Raw genomic sequence first — 24,460 nt, 5'->3', positions numbered from 1 at the left:
AAATTGCTGCAATGATAAGGCTAAGATAATTTTAATGCTATATAAGGAAATATTTGTTGCGATGGTCCAGAATGGTTCAGTGTGCCACCGAACAGGGAAAATAAGTGGATTCAGATCCTGTGGATATTTTTTCTTAGGTGAATGTGTTCACCTAGGTTTCTGGAGTAACTTATCTTAATTAGGCTGTCAATGGTTCACATAATCTGCATCGATCCAGATTTTAAGAACCCCTTCTCAATTTGCTTTATATCCATTTTTTAAAGAAGGTAGGAGTTTCTAGCAGGGACTATCACATGATGACTAATGATTCAGATGTCAACGCTGCTAACATTGGATGTTCTTGCTTTGACAACATAGGAAGATGCAGCCTTTTTCTTTCTTATGCTTTACTCTTAGAATTAGATGATGCTGTGGGAGGAGGCGGAATGTGGTGGGAGTTAGTTAGACCTAACAATATTGTACTAGTGTGTGAATTCAGAGCTTGAAATAAGAGATGATAAGAACTGGCAGGTTAGAGAACAGGAGGGAAAGCCTGCAATTCAAACTAATTGGAGAATGTGATTTATGACTGTTAATTGGAGGGGGAATTGTGCTTTGATACTATGTGCTCAGGGGAGGGGAATTCAGATTTCGGCTTCGACCATGCAACTTGAATAAAGATTGTCTGATGCCCATGCAACTTGAATAAAGATTCTTTAAGGTAAACAATGTCTCGAAGTTCTTTGAAGAGTTTCATCTGTGGGACCATGACATCAGCTTTCTTAGACAGTTTGCAAGAGGGTCTATGCTAGCAACCAATGTTACCTGTTTAAAAAAAAAACACCAATCTTTGAAGGATAATATTATGTCATAAGTAGCAAAACGTTTTATACTTTAGGATGTTTTTTTTCATCACGATGCTAGATGCTAACTTGAATAGACCTGAATCATGGCGCCAGCATTCTGACTGTTGTACTTCATCTCTCTCTTTTAATATAAAAATCAAGGGAAGACTAGGGAAAGCCACGCCCATCCAAAGTTAGACCATAAGGGGGGAAAAAGGGGGATTTTAAAAAATAGGAGGTGGAAAATGGGAGCAGAAGACTCACAGAGTGTGCATGTTCAGATTAAGCATGTGATCTAGTCCTCCCACAGCCCAACTTCTACACACTATAGATAGTCTTCGATGTACACAACCACAACTGAGACCAGAATTTCTGTTGCTCAGCAAGCTGGTTGTTAAGTGACTTGTTCCAATTTTATGACCTTTATTTGCCACAGTTGTTAAGTGAATCATGCAATCTTTAAGAGCCCTGGTGGCGCAATCGTTAGAATGCAGCACTGCAGGCTACTTCTGTTGACTGCCGGCTGCCAGCAGTTTGGCAGTTCCATTCTCACTGGCTCAGGGTTGACTCACCCTCTTCCATCCTTCTGAGGTCAGTAAAATGAGGACCCAGATTGTTGGGGGAAATAGGCTGACTTTGTAAACTGCTTAGAGAGGGCTGTAAAGCACCGTGGAGAGGTATATAAGTCTAAGTGTTATTGCTATTGCTATCTTTAAGCAAATCTAGCTTTTCCTGATTACTTTACTTGTTGAAGATGGCTGGAAAGGTTGTAAATGGCAATCACATGGCCCCAGGACACTGCAACTATCATAAATGCATGCCAGTTGCCAATCACCTGAAATTTGAGCACATGACTGTGGGAATTCTATGGCAATCATAAGTGCAAGGACCGGTCAAAAGTCACTTTGTTCAGTGCCATTGTAACTTTGAATAGTTGTATGTTGAGGACTACCTGCACGCTAGCAGAATCACATATGGAAATGATAGAAGTCCTGAGCTAAACAAGTATTTGCACCATTTTCTGAACTAGTATCGATACACATCATATTGATATAGGGTGCTTACAAGACCAAATTTTATGAGCCAGCAGACTGCTGGCCCATTTAAACCCCGTCATTCCTCTCCCTGTCTAATTCAAAACCTTATTATTTGGCTTCAAACTTTATTTAATTAACCTCATACTGGATGTTTTCTCTTCATCATCCTGATGTGCATGATGAGCCACAGGCTGAACTGCAAAATGCAGCTAAAATTATTGGCATGGCAGAACGTATTGGTACCTAAGGAGATCAGAATGGCAGTGCTCCTAATATACAGTATCTTTGCACTGGTGTAATGGTTTGTTTACAGAGGTTGACCTTAAGCCTGTATGACTTGGTCATTTTTTTATTTTTTTGAAAAAGAGACATCTTAATGTTAATTCCCTATTCCCATTCTAGGAAGATTTGCTGTATTGGACAAGTTCATTAACTGGATTAAAATGGATCCAATGGCAAATAAAAGAAAAAGGAAACTTGAAGAAAAAAGGCTACGAAGCCCAGTTAAGCAATCCAATAATAACTCAGTGAATAGACATGCTGTCTCTTTAGTCTACAAAGAATCCTAGTGTCCTGACCCAGTTTTGAGCAGTAGCCAAGAAGCAGACATCATGGAGAAAGATCCAGTTGGATCCTGGCTCCTGAATTCACCCTACAGATGTAATATTGACCCTACTTGCTGGCTAAACTTCCTGCCTTTGTTTTACCTGTTTTATTTTCCAGAATTCCCAGTGAATCTACAACTGACTTCCATAGGAATGGTTTGAGTCTATTTTGAGTAGGGGAGCAAGTCTGGTTGATTTAAGACAGTGGTTCTCAACCTTTTTAATGCCGCGACCCCCAACCGGTCATAAGTCGAGGACTAAACCGGTCGTAAGTCGAGGACTAAACCAGTCGTAAGTCGAGGACTACCCAACCGGTCGTAAGTCGAGGACTTTCCCTGCCCGGGAGCACCGCACATGCGTGGTTCCGCCCCCTGCGCCGGCCGAGGCGTAGCTGGCAAGCGGCAGAGACAGAGCAGGCTGACCACCAGCTGGCCCAGCCCAAGGGAGGTAAGGCACCCGCCGGAAAAGGGGAAAAAATGGCGGACAAAAAAAATGGCGGACAAAAAAATGGCGGGCAGCCTTGCTTGACGACCCCTGTGAAATGGTTGATCGACCCCAAATGGGGTCCCGACCCACAGGTTGAGAACCACTGATTTAAGACAACATGAATTTGCAAGAGAAGGAAGCTAATGTGCAAAAGATGTTTCTGCCAGACCGCTTTTAAGCCTTTTAGAAGAGCGCTCCATACAGTATTGAACTGAACCTGCATAGCCACTAAGCTGCTATACAGGACTCTGAGAAACATCCTTTTTATCTGTCACCGGAAAAAAAAAAGAAGGTTACCATGTACTTTGCAGGCTACATTCCTGTGAATGTAAATGCTTCAAGCTTTGTGTAGGAGCTGGTGTGTTTCTAGGTTTGTTGAAAAGTCTCTATAATTCCCTGGCAAAATTGTGAATGCAGATCTTACAAGGTCATCCTAGACTTTGTAAGAACAGAAAAGGAGGGAACCCTATCTAGAGTCTGTGATATTAAAGAGATACAGTGTGTGAGTGGCCTAACCAAGCCACAATTCATGGCTGCTGAGTTTTATTAACTCACAAGGTCTCAACCCATTCACGTCTTTTTCATCGTTCATTAAATAAAGCAATTTAGCGTCACATGTTCAATAAACACTTGACACGAATTTAAGCATCCAGTTGCTCATTTTCCAGCTTGCTATACATGGCCTTTCTCTCCCTCATCTTCTAGAACAAGATTGGTTCTCATATGTATAGGAAGAAACATCGTAAATCTTTGGAAACTTTGGCAAAATATTATCCCGCTGGAAGGCTGAAAAGATGACCACAACAGTGTTAGAAAAATAAAAGATATCCACTCTTAACAATTTAATAACAAAAGTAAGCAGTACAAAAAAGGTTCCCTCTTCATAAATAAGGGGTACCAATCATTTCTAGCAGACAGAAACAAACAATGTCTTCTACTTATCCCTAGGACCTTAGACCATATTTTCTTGGTCTGAGTTGAAAGTTGAAAAGGGACAGTTGGGTCTGTGGCTTGTTCCAGCTTCCCAGGTAAATGCTACTTACAGGTGGTCCTCAACTTAGGACCACAACTGAGCCCAAAATTTATGTTGCTAAGCGAGACAGTTGTTAAGTGAGTTTTACAACTTTCCTTGCCACAATTGCTAAATGATTCGCTGCAATTGTTAAGTTAGTAAAACACGGTTGTTAAAAAAAAATCTGGCTTCCCCATTGACTTTGCTGGTCAGAAGGTCACAAAAGGTGACCCCGGGACATTAATAGTAGTAGTAGTAGTAGTAGTAGTAGTAGTAGTAGTAGTAGTAGTAGTAGTAATAATAATAATAATAATAATAATAATAATAATAATAATAATAATAATAAAGTTGGAAGGGACCTTGGAGGTCATCTAGTCCAACCCCCTGCTCAGGCAGGGAACCCTATACCATTTCAGACAAATGGCTGGCTAGTCTCTTCTTAAAAACTTTCAGTATTGGAGCATTCACCACTTCTGGAGGCAGGTTGTTCTACTGGTTAATTGTTCTAACTGTCAGGAAATTTCTCCTTTGTTCTAAGTTGCTTCTCTCCTTGATTAGTTTCCATCCGTTGCTTCTTGTCCTGCCTTCAGATGCTTTGGAGAATAGCTTGACTCCCTCTTCTTTCTGGCAGCCCCTGAGATATTGGAACACTGCTATCATGTCCCCCCTCATCCTTCACTTCAGTATGGCTTTATGTCCTTCTCTTTGTTAAACTAGACATACCCAATTCTAGCAACCGTTCCTTGTATGTTTTAGCCTCCAGTCCCCTAATCATCTTTGTTGCTCTTCTCTGTACTCTTTCTAGAGTCTCAACATCTTCTTTACATCGTGGTGACCAAAACTGGATGCAGTATTTCAAGTATGGCCTTACCAAGGCACTGTAAAGTGATATTAACATTTCATATGATCTTGATTCTATCCCTCAATTAATGCAGCCTAGAACTGGGTTGGCTTTTTTGGCAGCTGCAGCACACTGCTGGCTCATATTTAAGTGATTGTCCACATTGCAACCATCATAAATATGAGTCAGTTGCCCAGCGCCTGAATGGCTGTAAGGGTGAAAATGGTCATAAGTTGCTTTTCTCAGTGCCACTGTAACTTCAAACGGTCACCTCAACAAAGGGCTGTAAGCCGAGGACTACCTGTATCACTATGTTACTAAGAAAGACCTGCAACAGAAGGATGGACTGGTTTTATTGAGGCAAAGCTGGGAAAATGCAGGAAGGGAATTTTTACTTTAAAACCGATTGTTGTACTTGTATATACCTGCATATTTTTTTTTGCTCTAAGCGGGCATATCTTTGGATTTAGTAAATTTCCATGGCCTTCCGTCTCATATGTGTGATTCTGTATGCCTAACAATTACAAATAAAAATAAAAACAGGCTAAAGCAACCAAACGTTTAATACATACATTTAACTTAAGTTGTGCATTTATATCTGTAAGGCCATCCGTCTTTAGGACACTGTAGAAGACAATGAAAACAAAACATGAAAAACAATCAATCAGGAAAAGAACAAGGCTTCAATCAGAGGGGAAAACCTACATCCAGCTTTCTGTGCATACCAACCAGTTCAAGGCCTGTGAAAGATCTTTGAGGCTCATTTGAGTTGGTGCTGGTTGAATTTCTGGAGATGGCCATTCCAGAAGCAGGTGTAGGGACAAAGAAGGCACACTTCCAGGATCCCATAAAATAGTGTTGATTAATGAATAGAACCTGAAGCATGCCAACTCTGTCAAAATGGACAGGACATCAAGACAGAAAGAGAGAACAAACAGTCCCTCAGATAACTAGGCCCCATGTGTCTTTATATGTGATCTTCTTCATTTGAATCCAGAGGCTTAATGGCAACTACTGCAGCAGAATTATTTCACATACCAGTAAATGAAAAATATATGCAGCTCAGGGTTGAAATGAGGGGTCCTTGGTGCTCTCTGAGCTTGGTGGTTTTCTAGCAGATATTTCATTGCTCTGTCCTGAGGATGTTACCTAGTTTGAGTAATGAAATGTCTGCAAGGAAACAACCAAGTTCAGAGAGTATCAAAGATCCCTCAACTGATACATGAGCATACCAGAGTAGGTCCATCATTGCCCATGACTTCTGGACCAATTGCAGTTTCTGAATGGCAGCCTCCAATACAGTCAGTTGGATCAGGAGGTCCCCCTCATGAGCAACCATGAGGGGGACCTCCTGATCCAAGAACAGGAAAGACGTCCACACCCTAGTTGGATCTGTGTAAAGACCATCCTGGCCACAGCTGCTACCTGCTCTTGTTTGGGAGCGGAAAGTTAAGGAAGATTTCCAAACTTTATTCTGTTGGTTGGACATTGTGGATAAACCCTGCCCGCCTCCACCACCCTTAATTCTTGCAGATGGTTCAGTAGATGATGGTATCAAAAGCAACTGAGAGATCAATGGTATCTCTGTCCTATGTTCCAGCCTAAAATCTGACTGAAAATGGTCTAGACCAGAGGTAGGCAACCTTGGCTCTTTTATGACTCGTGGACTTCAACTCCCAGAATTTCTGAGCCAGCATAGGTTGCCTACCCCTGGTCTAGATAATCTATTTTCTCACCTTCCTGACAACCTTATCCAAAAAGTGAAAGCTAAAGGCTGGATTTAAATTATCCAAAGATGGATAATGGACTTCTGAGTCCAGCAACGACTTCTTGAGGAGAGAAAATACCATCACCTCTTTCTGTCAACTTTAGAATGAGCATGGCTGCAGCCATTTTTTCCTTCTCATTTCTAGTTGACATATAGCATGGAGGGAGGGGGATTGCCAGGTGTTGCATTAGAGACAAAACAGACTTTCTCTCTCTAGGACTTTCTCTCATGGGAACCAAGGTCATCGGCTGCTCCCAAGACTGCAGCCTTAGGGGTGGGATTTCTTAACGTTGTATTGGGGAATTGTTATGCATCTCTTCAGACTTGGTTTCACTTCTTTTTTTTATTTTTTTTTTATTTTGTGAAGAATTTTTATTGGTTTTTTTCATTTTTACATAAAAGTGCTTGAGAAACAATGTGGTGACTGGGCTATCAATTATCCAAGAACAAAATCATACATATATCACACAGATTAATTCCTTAAAAGTTCCCTCTCTATTTCCCACATATTATTTTACCAATTAAAATTATTACATTTATATATAAAAAAAGCTTAATCAATCCAATTGGTCATCAATCACATTTCAATTATAAGAATCCAAGTCCTGTTTTTAAGCTTTACTATTTTGAAAATTACCATATTCCAATTAAGCTTACATAGACATATTAACACTTGGGGCATCCCTCATTTCTCTTTTCCCTATCATGATGATTCTATCTACTGTAAGATAAATATATTATCCCAAAAAGCAACATCCTTACATTTTTTTAGATATAGCCTATTACTTAAACTAATACATCATTTATTAATACTATTACTTCTCTTATCACAAATACCTCCTCTTCTCCCTCTATTACAAAATAGTTATCTTGGTTAAAATAAAGATATCAGTCCAAAAAAACTACATTTCTGTCTATTTTAAATATATATTCTATCAATCAATTAAGTAAAATTTACCCCTCCAACTACTTATCCTCTCTAATACCAAATATTGTTACAAAAAATATCCTTTTACAAAATCACCTATTTCATTTGTTATTAAAACAATCCAAGTGTCAACAACCTTTTTAACCCATTCAGTGGAATTTTAAGCCACATTTTTAAACCTAACTCTAGCTTTCTTTCTATGCCAAACCGGTTTCCATAATAAAGCCTCTGCATCATCAAACCTCAACATTTGGGTAAAGCTATTTCTCAATACATCAAAATAGTCAAAGTTCTCTTTCTTCCAATATCATCTGAATAGTATAGTCAATTTTATTCCTTATTGTAGTTGCTAGTTGATTGTCCACATTATCACAATTTTCAATAATTTGTACCTGAATGTCAAGCTCTGTTGTTTTTGGGAGATCAAATAGCTCAGTTAATGTTATTCTTTGATCATCAATGTTCTCCATAGGTCATAAGTAGGATTGTGTAGAATTAATTTGCTCAGTAGTTTCTACTGTAAGTTCATAATTAAATTGTAAGTGCAGTTCCTCTGTCTCATTCAGTTGTATATCTTGTTGAGTAAGAACTTCTCTAGGGTTACTCTGTTTTTTCTCCGTTATTCTTTGGTCTATAGTTTGAACCGATGGTTGAAAGTCAATTTGTAGTTCTCTAGTATCATCTTTGATTTTTCTCCAAGATTTGATATAAGCTTTCATATAGTTTGTAGTTTCCAAAATCTTTTCTCTATCTATCGGAACCAAGACACCTTCACTGCAGGTGGAATCACATCTTCCCCTTTCAATGAAGCTACCCCTACTGCATGATCCCAATAATATATCACCTTCCAGGAGGCCTTCACTAATTAAAAGGAGCATAGATCTCATCCACAGGTAGCTGGATTAACAACCTGGATGATTCAATTTCCTGACAAGGCATGTAATCAAACATATCCCAACTAATCAGGAAGATTACTCCTGTCACTTTGATTGGACCCATCCAGTCAGAGATCAACTCTGAGCAAATCTGAGTGACTTTACCCACTAGATGCCTAGAATAATCTTCACAGCAGCCCCATAGACAATCTTGTGCCCATCATTCCCAGCAATGAACAGGTCATCATAAAAAGGGCTGGTAGATTACTGTGTAACAATAGCTGTCTTTGGATGCATTTATTGTCCCAATGTAATCCCAAACATAATTTTTAATCTGCTCCCAATTAGATTCACTCTTAGCTTTCCTCCAATGGTACTCTGGGTATCTCTTCCGTCATTTCATCGCCTGAAAACTGCTCAGAAAATGAAGGAACCTCCTGAGATTGACAATAAAGATGAGGCCAAATAGGAGAGATTTGATCAAAGACTTTATTATTTGTCCATTCCAGCTGAGACTAAGGCCTTTTTTCCCTAGATCCTTGGGGAAAACTTTATCCTCCCTCTGGAACTCAGTAGGCCCTACATACCTTGAGAGGAGTGATAGTATCAACAAAGCCAAAAAGCAATAAGAAAATGATCTATCTTAGGGGTCTTCAAACTTATGACTTGTGGACTTCAACTTCCAGAATTCCTCAGCCAGGCACACTGGTTGAGGAATTCTGGGAGTTGAAGTCCACAAGTTCTAAAAGGGCCAGGTTTGAAGACCCCCTGATCTATCTGATCATGAGAAAGAATTGGTCTCCCACCTTCCAATCACATGACAGCTGCCCTGAGTTCAAAACTGGATCTAATGTGAGATCCATATATGTTGGGCACTCTGTGACTTGAGTCATGAACTCCTCTGCTTGAACCAGTCTCAACACTGTCCAAGGGCAGATTGAAGGACTCTCAGCATTGGTGACTGCGCCACCAACTCAGCTATGGAACCAAGCAGCTCAGGCAGAGATGTTGCTAAGCAGCAGGGAGGCCAATACCACAGCAACAAAACTGGCTGCTCCCGAAAGGCCAATGGCAACCGTAAGGTCTCACAACTGATTATCTGCAGGGCAGGGCCTCTGAGAGCTGACAAGGTTTCTTGAGTGACAATAGCCATTCCATCTCCCTTGCCCTGGGATCATAGCTGATGAGAAATACAAAACATAAATCCTAGAGGAAAGTCTCTCTGGACCTTGCAGGTCTCAATTATATTTTCCAGGTTCCTCGCCTCCTCCATAATAATTGTGGTACTATTGCAAACTGACCTGTACGTTAGGACCAAGAACTGGAGACCAGGGCTATCAAAGTCTGGTGACCTAGTATCAGGAATAAATAACAGAATAACAGAGTTGGAAGGTCTTCTAGTTCAACCCCTTGCTCAAGCAGAAAACCTATCGCATTTCAGATAAATTGTTGTCCAATTTGTTCTTAAAAATCTCCAGTGTTGGAGCACCCACAGCTTCCGGAGGAAACTCATTCTGGAGGCAACCTATGGCTGAAATGTGAGATCAGTCTCAACCCACGCCCCCTTCCCTGTGAACAGCCTGCCCTTGTATCTCAGAGGGATAGAATCAAGATCATGTGAAGTGTTAATACCATTTTACAATGCCTTGGTAAGGCCACACTTGGAATACTGCATCCAGTTTTGGTCACCGCAATGTAAAAAAGATGTTGAGACTTTAGAAAGAGTGCAGAGAAGAGCAACGAAGATGATTAGAGGTCTGGAGGCTAAAACATATAAAGAACAGTTGCTGGAATTGGGTATGTCTAGTTTAATGAAAAGAACGATGAGGGGTGACATGATAGCAGTGTTCCAATATCTCAGGGGCTGCCACAAAGAAGAGGGAGTCAAGCTATTATCCAAAGCAACTGAAGGCAGGACAAGAAGCAATGGATGGAAACTAAACAAGGAGAGAAGCAATCTAGAACTAAGGAGAAACTTCCTGACAGTTAGAACAATTAACCAGTGGAACAACCTGCCTCCAGAAGCGGTGAATGCTCCAACACTGAAAGATTTTAAGAAGAGACTGGACAGCCATTTGTCTGAAATGGCATAGGGTTTCCTGCCTGAGCAGGGAGTTGGACTAGATGACCTCCAAAGTCCCTTCCAACTTTTTATTATTATTATTATTATTATTATTATTATTATTATTATTATTATTATTATTATTATTATTATTATTATTATTATTATTATTATTATTATTGATCATTGCACAGTCAGCCACATGTTCGGACTGGATTTGGCATTTTTGTCTACCTATCGAATCCTTACCAAGGACCTGGGATAGGCAGATGTGGATGTTTGATGGTATTACAGATATTGTTGCAGGATGGAAGCAGTTCCTAGTAAGGCCGCCTTTTGCAGTTGACTAATGGCGAATTTGTCAATGCCATTGGTGCTCAAGTGGTGCTCCAGTTGTTTTGGGATTGCACCCAAGGTGCCTATTACTATTGGTACTACCCTTGCTTGCCTTTGCCACAGTCTTTCTAGTTCTATTTGTAGGTCTTTGTATTTTGTTATCTTCTCCAGTTCTTTCTTGTCTATTCTGCTGTCTCCAGGCACTGCCACGTCCACTATCCAGGGTTTTTTGTCTTTCTTACTTATTATTATTATTATTATTATTATTATTATTGTTATTGTTATTGTTATTGTTATTGTTATTGTTATTGTTATTGTTATTGTTGTTGTTGTTGTTGTTGTTGTTGTTGTTGTTGTTGTTTGTCTTCCTCTGCCCATCATCACCCTGATTGTATTGGCTGTTCTCATCTGATGCCTCTTCTCGGTCTCACCTCAACCCCGGCTGTTTCTTTCCACGCCAAAAGACCCTCCCAACAATCACTGACATTCACACATTTAAATGCAACCTTTTTATATACAGGTAGTTTTTGATTTATGACCATTTATTTAGTGACCGTTTGAAGTTACAACAAGAGCACTGAAAAAAAAAGCAACTTATGATTATTTTTCCCATGACTGTTACCGCATCCCCAAGGTCACGTGATCAAAATTCAGGTACTTGGCAACTGGCATTCACTGATGGCAGTTGCTGTATCCCGGGTTCATATGATCACCATTTGTAATCTTCTCAGCTGGTTTTCGACAAGCAAAGTCAATGGGGGAATGACCACATGATTCATTGCACAACTACAGTGATTTGCTTAACAACTGTGGCAAAAAAGGTCATAAAATGTTTGCAAATCTCACTTAACAACTGCCTTGCTTAGCAACAGAAATTTGGGGCTCAGTTATGGTTGTAAATTGAGGACTACCTGTATATTAAAGTATAAGACCCACCCTACAGAAAGAAAAGAGCTTAGCAATTGCCTTTCTGGCATGGAAAATTGAGAAGTCCCAGCAACAGGGAAATTGTTCTCTCTCTCTCTCTCTCTCTCTCTCTCTCTCTCTCTCTCTCTCTCTCTCTCTCTCTCTCTCTCTCTCTCTCTCTCTCCCTCCCTCTCTCTCTCTCTCCCTCCCTCCCTCCTTCCCTCCCTTTTCCAACCAGCCCAACACAGAGACAGGGGAGGGGAGATAAGGAGAGAAAGAGACAGAGCAACATCCAAGGTATCTTGAAATTATTTTATTCTGGAGGAAATTCATCCCCCAATTTTGCAATGAAGCAGATCACTAGCAGCTGAATGAGCCATTTGAGGAGGATGTTGCACCTCTGTGTCTCACAATTAATTAAATAGTTCAGTTAACTCTATGCTTTCAACATCCAATTCTGGATTTTGAAGAAGAAGAAAAAACCCTACATCATTAACTATTAAGAGTCACTGCAAGTTTGCAAACTGTCCTTAAATTTACAAAGAAACTAAATTCCAGGAACCAAACCATTATCAGTTGTCAGTGCTTCGGTACATTATTTTGCCTCTTGCTATGCTCTCTGATATTTTTTTTCCTATAGTCACTCTCTCTCACTCTCTCTCTCTCTCTCTCTCTCCCCCCCCCTCTCTCTCTCTCTGTGCAATAAATGGCAATCCAGACTGAACACCTGGCAAGTTGCTTGCTGAAGCATCCCAATCCTGACAGTATTTTCTTAAGTCGGCTTAAAATTAAAGTGGCATTAATACCGGATAGGAGAAGCTTAAGAATGCAGTGCAGATATGCAGTATGTGGACAAGAGCTATAAATAATCTTCTACAAGAGAGAAGTCTGTTCCATGGATAAAAGGATAGGGTAAAGAAATGTTTACAGTGCAATTGTTTTATTGATTATATCTCTAAGACAATAATTCACGATAAATGATTAACTGCTAACCCACCACACGGGCATCTTAAAACAATTCACCAGCAACTTGGATTAAAAGGTAATTTATTTGCATTCCCCATTTTGTTAGTTGCTTTCTCAAGATGGAGAAGGGTAAATATTGAAAGTGCAATTAAATTAAGCTGGATAAGGCTGCTGTCAAAGGAATGGCTGGAATATTTTCACCTTGTCTATCTCCAACATGGCACTTCATGCTTAGAATGCTTTCATTCAACATGAGAGAGCTGAATTAAACTGGCTCTGGTTTAAAACGATACATCGCTAGTTGCATCACTAACTTTGTGTAGAATTTTTTTTTTTTTTTAAATGAAATTTGGCGTATGTATTTAAATTCCAGCAATTCCAGCAAAGTAATCCAGGCAATACTGCCTGAATACCATTTGTGAATGATTTTTTTTTTTTTGCCAATTTCTCTAGACACCCTATTTTTCACAACTGATTACAAGGAAAATCTGCTTCTTGCCATGTGTAACCTACTCTCTTATATATTGTGTTGGCATAACATAATTTCCCGATGCCACTGCTAACATCTTTCCTAAAGCAATCTAACTTCTTGCCTACAAGTTCTGATTAATCATCCACTTTGACTGAATGGTTCCAAACTCATCCGGGAGGGGAGAGGGAGATGATTCAACTTTTATGTTTCAAAAAATAGGGAAGAAGCTTTACTCTCTGAATAATAATGTCAAACTCAACTCAGATTTCCTTGAAGTCTTCCGTTTTACAGAAACGACACCAAGGGCATTCTAAAACTTGTTAAGACATTACTTTATATCAAACTGAGAGAGATAACAGCCCCAAAGATATGAACTTTTCTCGTCCTTTTCAATTTCATTGAGGAGCTGTGCGGATAGTGGTCCCTCAAATTGTGGCATTGTTCAATTATTCATCCCAAAATATGTTTTTCATTGCAAGTCTTGTCAATAAATGAGGATTAGTGTATATTTAATATATATATTTAAAATGTTCCCTTCATTTTAAAAAAATGAACACCTGATCCATTATTAAAGACGTTCGGCATAGATAGTTGTTATTTCGAGTCAAGGAACCAGTATCTATTTTGAATGCCATGAATTACTAGAAAAGTAATCTCTCTAGCACAGCGGTTCTCAACCTATGGGTCGCGACCCCATTTGGGGTCGATCGACCATTTCATGGGGGTCGCCAAGCAAGGCTGTCCGCCATTTTTTTCCCCTTTTCCGGCGGGTGCCTTACCTCCCTTGAGCTGGGCCAGCTGGTGGTCGGCCTGCTCCGTCTCTGCCGCTTGCCAGCTACGCCTCGGCCGGCGCAGGGGGCGGAACCACGCATGCGCGGCACTCCCGGGCAGGGAAAGTCCTCGACTTACGACTGGTTGGGTAGTCCTCGACTTACGACCGGTTTAGTCCTCGACTTACGACCGGTTTAGTCCTCGACTTATGACCGGTTGGGGGTCGCGGCATTAAAAAGGTTGAGAACCACTGCTCTAGCACCGTGGCCCCAGTGGTGGGATTCAAATATGTGAACAACCGGTTCTCTGTGTGGATGCCGCTTCCGGAAGTCCTCTCTGGGCCTGGGCAACAAAAAATTAGTTACCGGTTCTGCCGAAGTGGTACGAACTGGCTGAATCCCACCACTGGGTGGCCCTCAATCTTTTGCACACCCAGGGACTGGTTCCATGGAGAGAGGTTTTTCTGCGGACCAGAGGGGGTGTGGTTTCAAGTGCTTCTTGTATCCCACAGATGGGGCTTCACTTGTTTGTGTGGCCCAGTTTCTGGCATACTGAGGCCCGGTATCAGATCCATGGATCCCTACTCTAGCAGACTACAACAAATGAACATTAGGTTAAAGCTGACCCATCACCTGTGCAACAATCTTTAGATAATAAGGTGAGGTTCTAAATATGAGAAAATGATCCCTCCTAAGAAGGATTATCTGTCTATATATGTCACGATCAACAGATCCCAGCAGCAACTATGAATATGAAATCAAACAGGGTGAATCATTATTAGGCCATTGGTCCCAGGGCTTTTTTTCTCATAGAACGCCCAGAACGGAGTTCCGGCACCTTTTTTGGATGGAACCTTGTAGGGTAGGCAAGGCGGGCTGTATGACGTGTGTGAGTTCCGGCACCTTTTTTTTTTTTTTAAGAAAAAAAGTACTGATCAGTCCACTTTCCCAAAAAAAGTTTAGTTAATTCACTGTCCACATCCTAGAGAAGCCTCTCAATTCAGATCACACAACTTTGTGAATAGGGAGTTGAGGCCTTCAGAGCAAAAGATTTTAAGTCAACCAAGCCATAAATTATAGAAAACTCTTTCTCTCTCTCTCTCTCTCTCTCTCTCTCTCTCTCTCTCTCTCTCTCTCTCTCTCTCTCTCCCTCCCTCCCTCCCTCCCTCCCTCCCTCCCTTTTCCAACCAGCCCCAACACACAGACAGTGGAGGGGAGATAAGGAGAGAAAGAGACAGAGCAATATCCAAGGTATCTTGAAATTATTTTATTCTGGAGGAAATTCATCCTCCAATTTTGCAATGAAGCAGATCACTAGCAGCTGAATGAGCCATTTGAGGAGGATGTTGCACCTCTGTGTCTCACAATTAATTAAATAGTTCAGTTAACTCTATGCTTTCAACATCCAATTCTGGATTTTGAAGAAGAAGAAAAAACCCTACATCATTAACTATTAAGAGTCACTGCAAGTTTGCAAACTGTCCTTAAATTTACAAAGAAACTAAATTCCAGGAACCAAACCATTATCAGTTGTCAGTGCTTCGGTACATTATTTTGCCTCTTGCTATGCTCTCTGATATTTTTTTCCTATAGTCTATTTATATTTTTATTTAAGTAAATCCCTTTAGAAATGCATTAGTGATGAGTGTAGAGTTTAAGTGCTTTGATGATTATGACAATTAGGATGCCTATGAAAATCTTTAGTGATAGGTTATTTCAACAGCCTACAATCCCCTTGCTGGCTGCTGTGTTTTTTCTTTGAAGGCTCAAGACAATTGTGCACATTGGTAAAGTTCCCGCATCTATAACCAATCTTGCCTATTACATATTTTAGAGTGGATTATCCTTCTTCAAGTAAAAAAAAAAAAACATTCTCAGCAAATCAGAAATCTGCATACTTTCAAAAGCAAGTCCATTAAAGAAATAGCTTTTCCTATTTTTAAAGGATAAATTATGATTATTACAAAGCTGATGTAAGTGGTAATCTCCAACATTTCCACAATCCTTTAATATTTGCTGTCAGCATTTATTCAAAGTGCACGTAATTACATTATTGCACTGCTAGTATTTTATGTTTTGTTCACCTAACATCTTGTAGTTGGGAGAGCAAGCAATTTTATAGGGGTCACAAAAGAGAATGGTATGTGGCTTTATAAATATGGCCCATTGGTACCTAACAATGCTTTTGTAGAACCAAATTAAGGTCCATCTATTTCAGCTTTCACATTTCAGGAACGATTAATCTGATGTTTCCAAGAGCTCATAAAATATATGACTCCCAGAAAGCATAACATTTCTTACATCATTTACCTACATTGCATCTTATTTGCCCACTCACTCCATATGGAGGGATTGTTTGCAGAATATGTGTCATTTTCCTGGAATATGTGTATCATCTGCAACATGACTATTCACTCCTAATACAAGTTTTTATTAGAAGATAGGGACTCTACATCATGTAGACCGATGGATAAGGAACACGGCAATGGTACTCCAATAACACCTGGAAGGTCAGGGGTTACTTATGGTTATGCTGTAAATGTCTTATAGCAATAGCACTTAGACCAGGGGTGTCAAACTGCTGGCCTGCCGGCCGGATGCATCATAGCAAAACTGCGCCCACCCCATTGCCGGCAATGGCAAAAAAGTCATGATACGTCGCGACACATCACGTGACATTGCAAGTTTGACACCCCTGACTTAGACTTACATACTGGTTCACAGTGCTTTACAGCTGTCTCTAAGCAGTTTACAGAGTCAGCATATTGTCCCCAATAATCTGGATCCTCATTTTACCGACCTTGGAAGGATGGATGGCTGAGTCAACCTTGAGCCAGTAAGAACTGAACTGCCGAACTGGCAGTCAGCAGAAGTAGTCTGCAGTACTGCATTCTAACCACCGCACCACCATGGCTCTTATGTATCCCTCTATGGTGGAGAATGAAGGTTGTTCTATGACAAAGCCAGTTTGGTCTAGTGGTTAAGGCAGTGGGGTGAGCACAGGTAGCTCTTGACTTACAACAGTTCATTTAGTGACATATGAGCGTTTTTTACAGTTACGACCTTTGCAGCATCCCCATCATCCTGTGACCAAAATTCAGAGGCTTGGCAACTGGTTCATGTTTATGACTGTTACTGTGTCCCAAAGTTTTGCAACCTTCTGACAAGAAAAGTCAATGGGGAAGCCAGATTCACTTAACAACCGGGTTACTAACTTATCAGCTGCAGTGATTCACTTAACAGTTGTAGCAAGAAAGGTCATAAAATGGCACAAAACTCACTTAACAAATGTCTCACTTAACAACAGAGATTTTGGCCTCAATTGTGCTTCTAAGTCAAGGACTACCTTGTAGGTGGAGACTGTCCATTCAAGTTCATATTTTAGCCATGAAAGCCAGCTGGTGGACTTTGAGCCAATCACTCTCTCTCAGTTCAACTAACATCACAGGATTGTGGTTGTGAGGAGGAGGAAGAAGGTGTATTGGAAAATATTTGCCGCCTTGAATTATTTGTAAAACAATTATTATTATTTGTAATAAAGAAATACAGTAAATAAATAAACTATGAACACTTGCTGAGCAGATGAAGTAAAACATTTAAGAAATCAATATTACAGAACAAAACTCATAATTCAGTATGACTTTTTTTTTTTCAAAGCAGACTATGAGAAAGTTTTATTATCCATGAAAAATTCGTTCTACTCTTCCAATGTCAAATCTGAGAAAATTCCATTTTCTGCTGAAAATCTAGCCAGAATGTCAGTTTGGGTAGTGATGATGACATTCCATGATGACGTTCCCTGGGATTCAGAGGAAGCTACAAGTGCCATTTCCTGCCAGAGCTAAGCTTAGCAATTTCATAAAGAGAATGTAGTTCTTCTACTGAAGCTGGACATCTGAAGAAAAACACCTGGTTAAATTGATATGAAACTTGTTTTCTCCACTTGGTTGCCTTGCTTCTCAAACAAACTATGTAGTGTTTCACTCTGGGGAATTAGAGAGAGTGTACCTTTATTCAGTATTTTTTTTTTTTGATGGAAGACTACTTCAGTTAATACATCAGGAACAATGATTCATAACATGAAACAAATGCTTCGCTTATTATCATCATTTCAATCTATCTCATCATCCCTTCACCTGCCCACAGTCCTTTGGAGGTGCAATTCATGTTTATGACTAAGTTGCACAACTTAGAGCAGTATTTCTCAACCTTGACAATTTTTAGGCATGTGGACTTCAACTCCCAGAATTCCACAGCCAGCGGCTGGCTGTGGAATTCTGGGAGTTGAAGTCCACATGCCTTAAAATTGTCATGGTTGAGAAACACTGACTTAGAGCATCATGTGGTTCTTTTGAAGGCAGATATCTGCTCAGGGCTAACCTCCCAAGAATTTAAACCGGGGGTCTTCAAACTTGGCCCTTTTATGACTTGTGGACTTCAACTCCCAGAATTCCTCAACCAGCGTGCCTGGCTGAGGAATTCTGGGAGTTGAAGTCCACAAGACATAAAAGGGCCAAGTTTGAAGACCCCTGATTTAAACCTTTCTTTTGATTCTACCATCTGTTGAGTCACATTTGGCAGGAACACAAGAAAGGACCTTCTTGGTGGTTACTCTCTAATCCTGCAATTTCCTTCCCTTTCTTTTTGTTTTTCTTTTGCCTGAAGGAAGAAACTGCTTTATTCCAACAAGCTATTGGCTTTTAAAATGTGTTTTTTTTAAAAAAAGCAAACAGCTTTTAAATAGGTGTGAATGTCTTCTTTAAATTTATTTTCTCCTGTATTTCATTAACATGTATTTTTATCAGCACTGTTTGGCTGTGAGCAATACAGAGTGCTACTTATTGGGATAGTTAGAACATGAATTTAGTAAATGCATGATAAATTAAGAAGCCTGCAACTGATTCAAAGGACTGTAATCCTTGTCTGCCTCAAGGAGACAAGAACTTAAATTGTACTATTCAGTGGCATGTCCCTAATCAATAAGCACAACAGTGTAACTGCTGCTTAGCAATTGTGTGCTCATGTGTCAAAAGCTGCCTTCCTTGGGAAAAACTGTTTAATTTGGGTGGGGAAGAGAAGAAAGCAATGTGTAGGAGAAAAAAAAACCCTGAATAAAACAGAGCCAAGATTTAGTATTCTCAGAATACTAAAATCTCTGTCAACAGTTCCAAGTGGATCTGGAACAAATGAGTCATTTTACTGTAGCAAATATATTTCTAAAATCAATCTGTTTGAAACAACACATGAGCTCTCATCACAATCCCTATTAAAATATCTAAAAAATGCCATTCAGCTTGTCCAAACTTCGATTGATTGGTATAAAAGAAATGTAACACGGGGAACACCATAGGAAAAACACAAAGTAAACTTATTTCGCTTTTTAATTTGTCAGTAAGGAAGATCATCTGTCTTAAAACAGAAATTAACACATTAGCATCTCTTTTAGAGCTGTGCTATTGCTTTGGATTTAAAAATAGCCTCGTAAATGCATGAACATAGTATCTGCCTGCAACTTATTAAAACAGCTGTATCTTTTCCCACAGTTGGCTGGCTGACTTCTGTCATTTGATCCCAAGGAAAAATGTGGGTATTTTAAAGGAGTACAGATAGATTGCTCTATTTTTGCTCTTTTGCACTCCAAAGGAATTTTGGAATCAAATTCAAAGTGCAACCCTTATCCATGTTTTTATAAATAAGTCATGTACATATGCATCATGCATGCAATGTTCTAAAGTCAATCTCTCATTTTTCTAGTTAAAAGAATCCCAGTGCTGGATCTGAAGGGAAAAATATTTGAAAACCCCCTATTAGCTAGATTAGACAGGACTTTGGGATAATAATTGTATTATTGTTGTTTTGATTCAGTACAAGGATACATACAGTACATTCAACATTGCTTCCTCCACCCTGCCCCAATCTCTTTTTTCTGGGCTCTTTGCTTCTGACAAGGCTAGTTCTCATTTCATCATAACTTGATTGACTTTTGTTGGACATGACTATTGTTCAGTTACAATGTACATAGTGAATACAGCATTTTCCCTTCCTCCTTTTTAGAACAGCCCAGCATAACAGGTAACATTTGACTTTACAGATTGCAAGTCAAGACCAGTCAGTGATCGTGGCTTATCAGAACTTTGAATCAAAGTCTTCTAAAATATGGAGGCCAAATTTTCTGATCCATTTTGTTCATCACCACATTATTTTTGCAAAACCTAATGAATGTTCCACCTTTAATTTTTCCCTGCCCAAGATGAAGAACATACAAATGGGTAAAATATAACTTTGCCATCACGTATTACTGTATAATGCTGGAGTTCCAAGGCAAGGATATAGAAATCTAATCGGTGTTATTATCAGTCTTGACACACAGCTAAGAAACATATGTAGGAATTTGACTTTCTGTCCACATCAAAATCTTCAAACTGTGTTGACCTGATATGCTTTTCCACTTCCTCATGCTTGAATGGACTAATAATAGCTTTGTGGCGTGACAGAGCTGAATGAATGTCATCCTCGTCAATATGTCCTAGAGTCATTTTGGTATATAAAGGTCATTGGCAGAAATAAAACTAATATACATTCCTCAGAATTGGACTTTCAAAGAGTAATTTAATCTAAATGTGATCTTTTTGTATTTGGTATGACAATAATTACAAAGAAACCCCAAATGCATCAGAAATTTGTTTGACTGGAAAATAGGAATAAGGGAAGAGGCAGCCATAACTAGTTTTCCCGGGTTTCTTTGGCAAAAACATTCACCCAAATTAATCTGTGACTGATTATTGTATTTTTGTCATGTTAATATATGCTGCTTTCCTCAGGATGCTCAAGGTAGTGCTCTTGTGAGTCGCCATTTTTTTCATCTTATCACCCTGTGAATTGGATTGAATTAATGATTGATATGTAAGTTCCATAGTTGACTAAAGAACTTCCTGATTCTCCTGGACCCAATTCATTTCCTCAAACATTCCTGTAAAACTGACAAGTGTCCTTTTCATTGGTTGCCAAATTAAATCAGTCCGTCTTATACAGTCACCCATTTCACAAAACTAGTGACTTTGCCTGTGTCAGACTCCACCTGAGTGCCTCTCTCTTTAATTCTTAATTAGTCTTCTCCATTTTAAGACATTGTTTTTTTAGTAGTTTCCTGTCAGTGTATCCCATCAGTCATGTTAGTATTATGATTGGAAGAAGAACATTTCTGTATGCCCTAACAGGAAGCTGCTATTCATTCAGAAATACACATGAGCACAAACATACTTTGCAGGCCAACAGTAGGATTACTCAGCTTTCTGCCCTGTAAACACTTATGATGATACCAGAATATAAATCAAATGTTTGCATGTCTTGGGCTGTTTACAAGGCAAAGATTGTGACAGAAAACAGAAGAATATGCTACATTTCTTAAATATAATGTTCTATCATTTATTGTGCATAGAAATTTGAAGGAATGTAAGCAATCATCATCCCAACATCTTAATGTGAAGAGTTCATACCTTGGTCTAATTACATAATGCAACACTAAACTCTGAAATATGGCTTTGCAATATATCAGTGGAAAGTTTCCCTCATATTCCAGACTTTCTAAAAGTCATAATCTTATGCGTACTTCCTCCCAACAAAAATCCCATTTCACTCAGTGAGACTTATTGGCCATAAGCATGATACGAATTGGAATGTTACTTTGAGTTCGGCAATAAGACATCCTAGGATAAAAACATGCCACAAATTCATTGGCTGACCTTGGGGAAAACCTCACTTATTTTTTTTCTTTATTTAAGTCTGATTTCAACTGAAAAAAAAACCCCTCTCCACCATTGGTCTCTGCTTTGTTTCCAGGACATACCAAACAAAAAGCTAATATGAAATCACTTTTTACTTTCAATATACCAACTGTTCACTAGAAAATACACGTCCTACTGAATATAGAATAAAATGCAGATATTTTAAACATGTTTCCCCCAGAAGGAATGGATAGCAAATGAAGCATTAAATACCTTTACATTCCCCTTTTTTGATTATTCTAGTTTTTACAGCCTCTTCGCTGTTCTTTAAACTAATGTATTTGTACTGTATGTTTACTACTATGAGCCGTCAAGATCACAAGACTTAACTCTGCAGACATCGCTGTCTCTGGTCATAGAATTTTGCAGGACCCATCTGTGCTGACTGCTTTCAAAGGGAGGGGACGAGAAGAAGTGAAGTGAACTAATGTGAAACATGCTCACCTATTGTTAGACATCAAACACTGCAGCAAGAAGTGTTATGGCCAGAGCATCTTCAGCAAGGACACAAAAATATTCCTGAAATAATTGGTCCTCTCCATGGCATGAGCACAGCAGCTGAGTGTATCAGCATAACCTTTGTGAAGATCTCCAGGAGAGCAATGGATTGGCCACTTCTCCCAGGAAGACCCTTAGAAAAATGGGGAACTCTTGGGCAAGGCAGAGGACAAAGGACAAGTCTCAAAGCTCAAGACATACATCTCTCTCTCTCTCTCTCTCTCTCTCTCTCTCTCTCTCTCTCTCTCTCTCTCTCTCTCTAACTCACTTCTTTTCCTCTCCTTTGGCATATGGAGATTAGAGCAAAATGCCAGCTCCCTCTTAGCATTAGCTGCAGTTATGTAAGGCCACAAGGAGAAAAGCAGCCAAGAAAGGCAATAGGTCATCTGACCTCTCGTTGACATGATTGCTGCTGATGCAGTAAAAGCTTGGACTTCTTTGTCCTGCTGAGGATTTGTTTTACACTCCTCCCCAACTCTCGGGGTTCCTGCTTACTCTCCGCCTCTCCCAGAAGTACTACCTACTACTCCATGGAAGCGAGGCCTTGTGTGTCCCCCTGATGTCCTTCCAGCTTCCTCGGCTCCTGCTGCATTCTCCTGCTGCAGACGCCACCCAGCCTCTGCTCAGGTTCCATCTCCGTGGACAGGCCAATGGACCTGAACCAGGAGAGCTGCTTTCAGACCTTGATTTTTACAAGAGAACAGCTACTACCTAGGGGACAGACTTGGAGTCCCAGCAAATGTATGAGGTGTTTTTAACACCCAAGGAGAGAGATCTCACAGAGGTGCCGGGTGCATTTTTAACTTGGAGAGGCACCATTTACTGTTCCATACCAACTGCAATCTCTCTCTCTCTCTCTCTCTCTCTCTCTGTCTCTCTCTCTCTCTCTCTCTCTCTCTCTCTCTCTCTGTCTCTCTCTCTCTCTCTCTCTCTCTCCTTCCCTCCTGTCTCACACACACTCAACAAATACAAGTTGCTTTTCCCCTTGAGGTTTGGGGACTGCTAACAGCCTTCCTCCAGAGAATCTTGTAAAGAAAGATGATCTCACAGCTCTGCATAAACTCTCTGGTTGCCAAGCCCCCTCCAGCACTGCCCCTCAACCCGCAGGAAAACTTGCAAAGGAAATGGCCCTGGACACAGCCATCTGGGGAAACTTTTGGCAGCAAGATCAACCCACTCCTCGTCCTGACTCTGGATTCTGACATGTGCCAGGTAGTGTTTCTCCATACCCAGGTGCCTCGGACCCTCCCCAGATATTTCTCTGGGCAGGTCCGGCTTCCTCGCCGACCTGCCTACCTCTATTGTTCTCTTTAGCAAGACTTTACCTTTTGTTGCCTCCGGGCCATATCGGTGGGCTGCTTGGCATTGAAGGGGTAGGCGATGCACCTCATGACGAAGACGTAAAGCTGCAGCTTCTTCTTCCTCTCCTCTTCCTCCTTCTGCAGCCTTTCCAGTTCTTCCTTCTCCTTCTCGCTCACCACGGAGGGGCTCGGGCTGGAAGGCCGGACGCTGCTCCCGCTCCGGCTGCTGGGCTGCAGCCCGCCGCTGCTCCCGCCACCGCCGCCCCCAGAGCTCTCACTGGTCCGGCTGGGAGAGAGCCGAGCCCCCGAGGCTGCTGGGGCCAGCACTTCCTTACTGCTCTCCTCTTCCACGATCTCATCGGATTCTTCTTCACTGGACGACGGGTCCAGCATGTTGGCCGCAGACTAGGTGGCCCGCACTCGGCGGGGCGAACGGCACGACTGGCAGCGGCACAAAGCCTTGGACGGATGGCTCTGGCGCCCTTCCTTCAACGCCTGCCGGGCTCCTCCTGCCTGCTTTCGCAATCGCAGCTCAAGGAGCGGGAGGATCGCCAGCCGATCGGGGTGGGTGGGGGAAAAGGAGCCTTCGCGAAGAGCGGCGGAGGCAGCGGACGGCGGAGAACGCACCGCCGCCGTCTTCCCGAGCTTACGTGGGTTGATGGCTTTAACTCTTGCCTCCCCAGGCGGGCTCCGCTGCTAGGGAGAGCAGGAGAGCGAGCTCAAAGGCTGCCGCCTGCCAGCTTACTCCTCGCCCAGGGAGGCCGGTTCGGTCCCTCCAGCTCTCTCTTTCCCTCTTTCTCACTCACTCACTCTCTCTCTCTCTCTTTCTCTCTCTCTCTCTGTGGGGATACGGGAGACCGAAGGGGCTCGGGCGCGCCTTATCCTTCCCTCTGGCTCCTTTCCTCCTTACGGCGATTCCTTGCAAAAAAGGAATCAAGCCGCAGCGCGCGAGCAGCTCTCCAAGGTGCTGAGAAGCGAGTCACCAACTG

The 24,460-nt window shown here is 41.0% G+C and overlaps 1 protein-coding gene across 1 annotated transcript in view; it reads right to left on the bottom strand.

The window, feature by feature from the left end:
• LOC114922764 (calcium-dependent secretion activator 1-like) overlaps nucleotides 1-23,864 on the bottom strand; it is a 153,951-nt gene extending 130,087 nt beyond the window's left edge. The window contains exon 1 of the mRNA XM_029284676.1: nucleotides 23,491-23,864. Within this exon, the coding sequence (XP_029140509.1) occupies nucleotides 23,491-23,864 (374 nt within the window). The remainder of the gene's footprint in view (nucleotides 1-23,490) is intronic.
• Between the last annotated feature and the right edge of the window lie 596 nt (nucleotides 23,865-24,460).

This window comes from Protobothrops mucrosquamatus, unplaced genomic scaffold, assembly GCF_001527695.2.
Source record: "Protobothrops mucrosquamatus isolate PMUCROS unplaced genomic scaffold, P.Mucros_1.0 scaffold818, whole genome shotgun sequence".
NCBI lineage: Eukaryota > Metazoa > Chordata > Lepidosauria > Squamata > Viperidae > Protobothrops > Protobothrops mucrosquamatus.
Note: the sequence above shows the minus strand (reverse complement) of the source record. Positions and strands in the feature narration are given on the sequence as shown.